The 11,149-nt window shown below is 39.4% G+C and overlaps 1 protein-coding gene across 1 annotated transcript in view; it reads right to left on the bottom strand.

The window, feature by feature from the left end:
• The window catches only part of LOC101581810 (multidrug resistance protein 1-like), a 134,214-nt gene that overhangs the window by 26,026 nt on the left and 97,039 nt on the right, over positions 1 to 11,149 (bottom strand). The window contains exons 20-23 of the mRNA XM_023708717.1: positions 8,048 to 8,148; positions 6,555 to 6,695; positions 4,719 to 4,875; positions 3,523 to 3,720 (exon numbers count right to left, since the gene is read on the bottom strand). Of these exons, the coding sequence (XP_023564485.1) occupies positions 3,523 to 3,720; positions 4,719 to 4,875; positions 6,555 to 6,695; positions 8,048 to 8,148 (597 nt within the window). The remainder of the gene's footprint in view (positions 1 to 3,522; positions 3,721 to 4,718; positions 4,876 to 6,554; positions 6,696 to 8,047; positions 8,149 to 11,149) is intronic.

Consider the following 11,149-nt stretch of genomic DNA (forward strand, 5'->3'; position numbering starts at 1 on the left):
TTTTGTGCCCCTGTGGCAAGATGTTCTCCTCCTGGACCAGCTCGGTGGATCTATCCTCTACACTCTCTGCAGGGATTGCAGCTGCAGGGTTACACCCCAGGCATGTATGCCAGGCCTGAGCTGTGCCTGGAGGGGGCAAGGTGGAGTAGAGGGAGAGGAAGCTCTCCCTCACACTCACTGGGCCTGGGCTAGGACTGGATCTGGGGGTTCCCGGAACGCGGCCGAAATATACTCGGCAGGCGGGGTGGGGGAGCTGCTGTGGAGTGGTGGGGGGCATCCCAAGTGGGTGGGAGAGGGTCTTGCCCACACTGTGCCTGGGCTGGACCGGTATTTGGTCTGGGTGGTGCAGAGTAGCAGGAAGCTCTCCCACACACTCGCCGAACCTGGGCTAGGACTGGGCCTGGGGGTTCCCGGAACGGGGCAGAAATTCCTACTCGGCGGGTGGGGTGGGGGCGGTGCTGCGGAGTGATGGGGGTGTCCCAAGGGAGTGGGAGAAGGTCTGGTCCACGTTGCACCTGGACTGGCACTGGTCCCACCGGCGCAGGGTAGCAGGAACGTCTCCCACACACTCACCAGACCTGGGCTAGGACTGGGTCTCTAGGAGAGTCTTTTTATCCAGCATCCTCCCCAATATTCATTATTGCTTCTATTCTTTTATTTTTTTTCTGTATTTTAGGGAAAGGTCTACAGGGTGTTGAAGGTCTCACTACTAGATCAGACTCATAGTGATTCTCCTGCTTTACAGCCTCCCAAGTGCTGGGACTGTAGGCACATCACCACACCCAGTCTCAATCATAGTCTCAACTTGCCCCAGGGGCAGGGCCGACATGGCAGGCCCAGGGATTGAACCCTCAGACCCTGCACCTGCTTGCAGGTGTTTTAATCTGCTGAGCTATTTGGCCAGCCCTCTGCTTCTATTCTTGACAACAGCCTTTCTGATTGGGGTGAGATGGAATGTCCATGTAGTTTTGATTAAAGATGTTTAATAGTTTTCCTATACTTATTGGCCATTTGTACTTCTTTTGAGAATTTTGTCATATATTGATTGGGCTACATGCTGTTTGGGTGGGTTTTTTTTTAATTTTAGTTAATTATATATTGTAGATAGTAATCTTCTATCAGAAGAGGAGTTACAAAAGATTGTCTCTCACTCTGAAGGATATCTTTTCACCCTATTGTTTCCTTTGCTGTGCTGAACAATTTTTTTTAATTAAAGTAGGTCCATCTTTTATCCCTGTACTACTGGAGTCCTACTCAGAAGTCCTAACCTGTGCCTATCACTTTAAGCATTGTCCTGTATCTTCTTCTAGCAGTTTCCAAGATTCCAGGCTTATATCTAGGCTGCTGATCCATTTTTATTTGATGTTTAATACAGAGGAAATAATACCTACATTCAATCCATTGCACATGGATATCTACCTTCTCCAGAACATGATTTTGGTCCCTCTGTGAACAGATGGCTAAGCATATGGGTTGGTTTTCCTGTCTTCTGTTCTGTTCCCCTGGTGTATAGGTCTGCTTTTATGCCCATACTGTATTGTACTTGGTACTGTGGCTTTGTAGTATTGTTTGAAATGGGATACTTTGATACTAGCTGCTTGCTTTTATTTCTCCAGAGAATTTTGCCTAATCTGTTTCCTTTGTGCTTTCATGAGCTTTAGATTTTTTTTCTAATTCTGTGAAGAATTCTGTTATTATTTTAATAGAGATCACACTGAATCTGTACAGCACTTTTGCTAACATGTCCATTTTGACAATATCAGTCTTGCCAATGCATAAACAAAGTAAATCTTGCCACTTTCTAATGTATTATTCAATTTCTTTGTTCAGTGCTCCACAATTTTCATTATCAAGGTCTTCCACATTCTTGGTTAGGCTGATTTGTGTTTATTTTACACTATTGAGAAATGGAATTGTTTTCCTGATTTCTTTCTCAAGTGGGCTTATATTCAGTATATGCAAAAGCTGTTGAGTTTATTGGGCTGGAGTGGAGTTTGTATCCTGGAGAACCAGTACTGTTACTAACTCCCTATTTTAGCTGAACTGGCCTATTTCTTTCACTAAGATCAAAAACCTAGCTCAATGGCATAAGCACCTCCCTGAAAAGTGCAAGGTCCTGAGTTCAATCTCCAGTATTGCAAAAAAAGAAAGAGAAAAAAGAAATGAAAAAAATCTTAAATCTACCAACTATTGCTACATTATCTATTGCACGGACTAACAATTTCTACTGTTCATGCATATGTAAATCCCATTTATTCCTTAGAACCAGTTCTGGATCTACTGCCTTACCAATGAGGTGAAGTAAAGTCATAACTGTCTTTGAGTACAATAATTCTTTTTCTGAGTAACACTGGTTAATTGCTGTAAGGAAGGAATAAGAGAGCCATAGACTACAGGTTGTAAATTCTTTTGCACTTTGGTTGTTTCTACAAGTAGGGTCCACACAGAGCTGGAAGGGTTAGCACTTGGTCAGTGTTCATACCACTCCAGCTAGTTAATACTTTAAATACAATCACTGAATACAACCAATAAGCATATGCCAGAATACAATTTCTTGTTCTACATCTTCTTCCTTCCTACTTTGGCTCTTCTCCTATCCCCCATTACAGACATTTCAATTCACCACTCCCTTTGAGACACTCACTTCATGCCCAGCATCTAAGATGGTCTGCTGACAAGCATGCAGGCATTTTGCTGAGTGAGTAATTTGGACTCTTCACTCAACTTCTTAGTTCAGAAAATAAGAAGATATTCTTTCTCACTCTTCATTCATACCTCCAGATGTTTCAAACTTGGGGTGTTTGGGTTTTGTTTTATTCTTTTTTTTCTTTATCCCCCCCCCCCCCGCCGGAAGATATTTCAATGCCCTCCATCCATCACTTACGTTAGCTCATCCTTAGCCATAAAAAAATGCTCCTGATTTCCTCTTCCTGAGCATGTTCCCTCATTTTGCCTTTGACAACTAAGACAATCTTAGTTGTCTTTTTACCTTTGGTCTTGGTATTATACACCTTCTTAAGTCTCATTCACCTTCCTAGCCATTCTGCACCCATGGTCTACTATGTACTGTCAGCATTTCCCTGAGAGGATGAAATGTCAGGAGGTTACAAATAACCAGAGCCTCCGTGTTGGCTCAGCCCTCAATTTCTCTAATCAGTTCACAGAATCTGTTTTTAATGATTATATTCTTGAAACACACCCCATCCTTTGTTTGTGTCCCTTACCTCTCCTGGCTTCCCTTCCCTATTTTTCTAGGTACTTCAGTTTTTGCTGGCTTTTCTGATGTGGGCTCATATTTAGCCACACAAGAGAGATTATTATAAAGATGATTCAGGGCAGTACTGAGGGAGAGGCTGGAGGCAAATGACACAGCCTGGAACCCAGCCTACACGACAGACTTTCCCTAACTGGAGCTATTACTTAAAAGATTGGAAAACAATGACTTGTCTGTGCGAATTAAAAATATACCCAGGCTTCAAGATGATGCAAAGCCTGAAATGAGCTGAGGGGGCAAGCACTCACCACTGTACCAGCCAATGGGTTGTAGAACCGCTCCAGGAGCTGGACCGTTGTGCTCTTCCCACAGCCACTGCTGCCCACCAAGGCCAGCGTCTGGCCCTTCTTCACCTGCAGGCTCAGACCCTGAAGCACTGGGATGTCTGGGCGGGTGGGATACTTGAACACAACATCATGGAAGGTCACATTTCCTTCCAGCATATTCTAAAATGAGAACAGAAACAATGAGTTTGGTGCAATGCTGAAATACAAGGTAAGCCTAAGCCACTGATGGCAAACCTTTTAAAGATGATGGCCTGAACTTCAACCAAAACTGACATATTTATCACAAAGTCCCAACACCACAATTAAAACTGACTATCCAGTGCTTGGTTTCTGGGGTTACTTGACTTGCATGCCAAGAATAGGCTGTGTGTCCCTCTGCAATGCCTGTGCCATAGGCTCACCACCACGGACCTCAGCCCTGCCGCCACCAGGTTTCAAAAGGTAGAGGTAGACTGATTCACACTACTAAAATTAACAAATAAGATTGCAGATCTTATTGAATGAATTATTAATCCAATATAAAGGTACAATATAGTATATAGACAGAACAGTTTGTATAATTATAGTGTCAGTTTCTGCTGGTCTTTTGAAAGGAGCACTTAATGCTTAATTTATTTTTTCTCTGATTTTTTTTCCTGTTTTGAATTTCTTGTAGCTTCTTTCTTATTGTTTTGTCTTATTTTCTCTTTAAATGAATCTTACATGTACATATCTGGTAATCTGAAGAACTAATTTGAAGATAGCATCATATAATACAGCAACTATCATTGAATTCCTATTACTTTGTTTAGGGAAATCTTGTATCATTTTTAATTCTAGGTTTTTTTCTATCACTATTTTGTATTTTTTTAAATAAAAAGATATAATACAAATGTGCTGAATTTCTTTCCTCAGAATTCAGTAATTTATGCATCAGAAAACTTGACTGTTAGGATTTGTTCACAAAGCCAGCAGTATTCTTACCTCCTCATAACTTGGTGATGCAGAAGTACTGGATGTTAGCACATATTATTAACACTTATGGAAATAAACACATGATTTCAAATTTTTGTATTACTATCAGCATTTTTAAAAACACACATTTTATTAATTTCCCCCTTTGAATGCATCTATTCAGCAATTAGGCACAGATCATCCAGTGGAAACCTCAAACTCACCGGCTTCAGGCCTTCCGTGCTGTAGCTGTCAATGGCGGGGACTTTTTCAGTGATCATGATGATGTGGGAGGCTGACACTTTGGCTTTGGCATAGTCAGGGGCAAATGAACTGACTTGTCCAACTGCCATGGCACCAAAGACAATGGCTGAAAACACCCTGGACAACAGAAGACAAAACCCAGGAACAGTTATGGCTCCATTGCCAGAAAGTTGACACTTCTACATGAGGGAGCACTGTGACACATAATCGCAAAACAAATAGTTTTTTATCAACTGAAGTAAAACCTGTTATAGGGCTGTCCTTTGAGTATTAATAACCTTTACTATTGTAAAGGTCCTTTGAGTCTTTAATAACATTATCAAAATGTGTGTTTGAACAGTAGCCCTCTACAACTCTGTGAAAGCAGCACACAGTGCTATTAGTTGTTTCTTTGTTTTAAAAAATTTGATCTAAATAAATCACACAGATGGTTAATCTTGTCCTTCATCTTATTAAAACCTTTGATCTACTTACTGCTCTTCGCATGGGTCTCCCCTTTGCTTCACCTACTTGGAAGACTTTGCAAACCTAAATATCTCAGTGACAGCAACATTCATTAATTCAAAGTGGGCTACTGGACTCTTTTAGAATATTTTGCTGAGTTTACACACCTATAATATTCAAATAACAGAACTTAACAAAAAAAAGGGATACAGATGAATGTCCATTTTGTATCTGTGAATTCAATGTGGTTAGGATAGATATATAGTTGCATTCTCTTAATGAACAGAGGGATTTGTTCTAATGGTGTTTATAAATAGGATATCATGTCCACATCTTGTACAGCAATTAACCATTAGGAAGAATGTATGCAATGTGTTAATTCTTGAAACTGTCCTACAATTTGATTTGAAACTGTCTCATCGCTATTTGTTTCTCAATAAAATTATGGAGCAAAAAAATAAAGTTATATATCAAATAATTCTCCAATGGAGACCTAATATCCACAGTAACTTTGGTCTTTAGGTTATCATCACAAATAACACCTATACATCATATGCCACACACAAATGAGAAAGAAGACATTTTAAATCTTCCGTTAGGGCCATCCTGAACTAAATATAATGTGTGAATAAGTCAATGCAAAAACATTATACTGATATGTTATATTCTGAGATTCATGTGATTCTGATTGCAATGTAAAACTTTATTACTTTTAGTTTTAAGTACATCAAAGGACAGATTGATCAGTCACCAAATCTACAAGATTAGAAAGACCACACTACTAAACTGGTTATTACGGTATATTAGTAGTACAATTAAGTTGAAACATGACTTCTCTCGACTATAGTATAATTTTCTGTAGCCATGGAGATGTAGCAGAAAAACCCTTATCTAGTTGTTTTTTTTTCCATTTTTTCATTTCTCCAGCACTTCCCTTACAACTGTTCTCCAACGAGGAAAAGTGAATTTAACCTGAGATCCTCCAGGACACATGGAATGTGGGCCCCACTTCTGTGTCTTGGCTGCTGTGTTGCACAGCCCTTTACAGGGAGTCCTCAGGCCCCTCACTGAGGCTCAGACTTCTTTGCAAAAGACAATGCCCTCTGGAGATCTCTCAGTTAGTCTCTCAAGCAGCCACAGACTTGGAAAAGTCAGGGGTGTGTGTATGTGTGAAGTTGGTGTTTCCATGGGAACAGACAGAGGCCCAGAGACAAATTGCCACTTTCTCAACCAGCAAAATCTCTTCATGAGGCTGCCTCTAGAGTTCTCTATCTAGACATGAGAGATGTTCACCCCTTCAGAGGTATTACTTCTTCCAAAGTATATATTGTCAATATTAAACCAATACTTACAACAGAACATTTTCAAAAGTCATGAAACCCCGGGCCACTAAGAAAGCACCAAACCGGAAACAAGCAGCATAGGAAAAAAACATCATGGCCTGGGTGAAGGAAAATGTGATTCCGAAGATGTGTGCTTTCTTCAAAGAGTTTCTGAAAAGAACACATTTGGAAACTTACTATGCTTTCATTTCTCAATCCTTCAAATGCAACTTTTCATTGGTTGATGGTGGGGCACAGAAATGTGACAGACAAGGGGCCAGGGAGATGGCTCAGTAGAATAAGTGCTTGCCTGGCAAATGCAAGGGTCTGAGTTCACTCCCTGGTTCCACCCAAAAAAAAAAAGTGACAGAAAAAAATAGGTTTAACCTCCAGAAAATTGTTTCATTCTCATTTTACTTTCCAGTTATGTGAACTTAGTTATGTGCTTCAACTCTGAGGATCAGTGTCTTCATCCTTAGTGAAGGGGTAACTGCACTTTTATGTATTGATGTGGAGAGTTATTAAGCCTATAAAATCTGTATAGAACTAGTTAGGATCTAACAGATAAAAGTCTCTTCCTTTTCCCAAACTACTCAACATGTAATATATGCCCTGTACAGTTAGCATTCACTCTAAACACGCATTTACCCAACATCTACAAACTGAGGGTTAACATGTCCTGTGACACAGAAGAATACAGATATTCTTGCCTTTCCTCGGGAAGAATGGGGATGTTCCTTCTAGGTGTTTGGCTCGGTATCTATTTATGCAATGGAGTTACAGTGCCTTATAATTAAACACGAAAAATAAAAACAAACACTTCTCTGGGGAACTTACTAAAGGAATTGCAAAAGAACTGAGACTAGGTTTTCTAAGCATCATAAAATTCAGTGACATTACAGTATGGGTAGGAACATGTTGGTAAATGGACAGCCATCTGGGATCAGACACATACTTCAACTGTGTTAACTTTATTTTTATCTTTGTCATATATTGGGATTTCTAGTGAAAATCACTTCCAAAAAAAAAAAAAAAGGAAAAGAAATTGGAAAACCTATCATTAAGTCCCAGGTGTCTCCTTTGAAGGAGATTGAGAGAACCAGGGCTTGATTGAATTCAAACCACTTGTGGAAGTCCTCCATGGGATGGCTGTATGAAAGGAAGCGCAGATGGTTCCCACCAGAGGAGAGGGAAGAAATGCACAACATATATACACCCAGGAAGTGCCACCCTGACTTCAACTTGCACAATCCATAGATAGCCGGCACCCCAAACCAGAACAATAGAGTCACAATCAAAATAGGAGCCCAGAGATTATGTTCTCAACAGCCTCTTCCCCCACACCCACCTCCTACCAGCTGTCAGAGATGCCCCTGACTCTGCAGGGTCTCAACACTTCTTCTGCGGTTCAGTGCAAGTACTCCCCATTTGTGCCCTAACTTCTGGGCAAATAAACCTTCCAAAACAACTCTGCTAATCGAAAAACTCCTCATGCTAACCTCCTAATCTCCAGTGGCTTTTACCTGTATGGTATCTGCAAGCTCTGCCCATACATGTGTTCAAACTTCTCTTCCCTGGTCAGAGACACGACGGTTCGGAAGTTTTCGATTGCTTCAGTAGCAATCTGTAACAATCACCCCATTGCCAAGAGGCACGGGGCAAACAGGGCAGTTAGTTTTAATTCTGTAAAACAGGTGAGTGAAATTTGTTTTTTTGGTTATACATTATTTATCATTTAATATTTCTTATGCATATCTTCTTTATGGAAACAGATACTAAGTAACTTACCAAACTGAAGGCAAATTTACCAGTTTAAACTTTCCTTCCACACAGAAAAAAAAAAAAGCCAAGGCTTAAAGAGATGAAAGCATTTGCCACACAGCTTTACAAAGTGACCTGAGAACATGATGTTTCTATATTTTTTGCAGTGTTCTTTGTTCTATGATGGTGACATTATAAGTGAACAGTACAGTTATTTTATACTTTTTAAATGTATATTTAGTACAGGGTCTATAGGGTCTCACTACATAGATCAGACTTGTAGTGATTCTCCAGTTTTCAGCCTCCCAGGCGCTGGAATAACAGGCATGCACCACCACACCCAGTCTCAATTGCCATCTCAGAGAGTCCCAGGGGCAGGTCTGGCATGACATGCCAGTGACCAAACCCCAGTCCCTGTGCCTGCCTAAGCAGGCACTTTTACATATTTTTAAATGTGATTCTACTTTGTCTTTTTAATTGCTATTCAGCACAACTCAGTAATACTTGGAAAACATTGAAAAAGTATGTTTTCATTAAAGCAATAAAATGTTACATATTGGTGTATTTTACATATTAGATTATGTACTTTTTTTGGTAAAACATACATATCACATATGCATGTGCAGTAAAGAATGAAGCCAGTGCCTCATCCATGCTGGGAAAGGGCTGTACGTGAGCTCCAGACCTTTCTATTTTTATTTGTTTTTGTGGCACTGGAGAAGAGTAGCTACCGCTAGATGTACCATTGAGCTACATCCCCAGCTCTTTCCATTTTTTATTTTGAGACAAGGTCTTACTAAGTTGCCCAATTTGCTTTTAACTCAAAATCCTCCTGTTTTGGCCTCCTCAGTAGTTGAGATATCAGTAGGTGTCACCGTACCCGGTTTACACATTTAGCAAAACAGAGACAGAATTCTATACTTCGTTGTTTCATATTTTCTGACTTAACAAATATCAAGACCCTTTCCCATAGTCATTAATAATAGTGATGAATTTCAGTGGTCACATAATATTCCAGTTAGGTATTCTTTATTCTTAAAAATGTATCCTTGCTTATTAATAATATTATGGTAAATAGCCTTCTACCATATATTCCTGTATTAAATGATTTTTAAGAAAAGCCCTAAACACTGAAATTACTAGATCAGAGAGAATAGACTACAGAAGGAGCTTGACACATATTAGCAGTTAAATTTCTATTGCTCAGTTATGTGTCACTTGTGAATTACTTTCAACAAATCTGCTCGATGGGGACAATTCGCTTTGTACCTCCTTTTGAAGTCTGGCCATCAGTCATTAATGGAGAGTATAAAAAACAGCAGCACTCGCAATGCATCACCAGTCTATTCAAGGCCAGAGGACCTTGAACTTGGTCTTATCTGTCAGTGAGGAGGAAGGACCAGAGGGTCTCAAAGCCTCTTGAATTGTTTCCATTATAGATCAACAGGAGACATTACTCATGTTGCTTAAGATGGTCTGTCTTTTTCTAGCCTTTACACTGCTCAGAACTGATTCTCACACAGACACAGCCCATTAAAGCAATTACACCTTAAAAATCACAAGCCTGCAATCTCACTTATTTGTTATTGAGTCAAGCACAAATTATCTAAATTCAAAAATAACAGCAAATAGTTCATAAGACATGGTCAGTTTTAAATATTAGTGCAAAAGCTACTAGAAGAAAATCAATAACAGACTTAAAAACAAAACTTTCTTTAAAATAATTAAAAATAATATTCTAAGCCAGACATGTTGGCCATCAGGAGACTTAAGCAAGAGGATCTCAAGTTCAAGGTCAGCCTGAGATACCTAATGAGAATCTGTATCAAATGAACAATAATATTAATATCTGATCCAGATAATCCAAGGAGATTGAACTATATTTACCATAAGCTACTCAAAAATGACAGGAAGATATCCAGACAATTTATGTTAAAATATTTTATCATTTCTTTTATGCAATTTTTGTATGGGAGATTAATGCTTGGATCTTCACCAAGAGCTACATCTAAAACTCTTTTACAAAATTTTATTTGGAGAAAGGGCTCAGTGTCACTAAATTGCCCAGGCAGGGTTCCAACTGGAAATCCTACTGCCTTAGCTTCCCAGGTACTGGGACTACAGACAGGGACCACCATACCTGGCTTTTTAAAATGTATTTAATAAATAGCATATGCTCATTTTAAAATCCTAAGAGTATAGAAAGTAAGGCACTAAAGGAAAAAAATGGTATCTTCAATCAAACGCCCCAATGAAAATCCTTGTTCAGTTTTATTAAAAATACTTTTAATTATAATTACAGAGAATAGAGGTTCTCTGGATTACTATGAACACTGAATAGACCACAGCAATATATCACAAAAAATAGATTTTATGATGAATTTCAGTGTAATGATTTTAAGAAACATTTTTGCCTTAACAAATATCAAAATACTTAGTAAGTACTTGAAGAATCCCAAGAAAACAGAGCAGAGAATCTGAGGAGGTGCAGGCATGCAGAGGACAAAATATCTGCAGTAAGGAACAACATCCAAGACCTGCCTTGTCATTCACACTGATAAATGTCCCTAATCCAGAGACAACCTGAATCTCTTGGATCTGGATACTACTATAACTCTGGAAACCTAGAATGTCCACTGCTTTGCCCTACCTAGACATCAGGGCCAGTTTTCTGGCCATTCTTGTTCTGACTTCTCATTTCTTCCAGAACCCAGATAATCTGATATCAAATAATGTTCTACCACCAAGAATTTGTGGTTTATCTCACAGGAGCACAACTTTCTGAGCTTATGTCCCAGCTCCAGACTTACTAGCTCTCAGGCACTGCTGCTGGACAAAAAAAAAAAAAAAAAAAAAAAAAAAAA

Source organism: Octodon degus, unplaced genomic scaffold (genome assembly GCF_000260255.1).
Source record: "Octodon degus isolate 3935 unplaced genomic scaffold, OctDeg1.0 scaffold00489, whole genome shotgun sequence".
NCBI lineage: Eukaryota > Metazoa > Chordata > Mammalia > Rodentia > Octodontidae > Octodon > Octodon degus.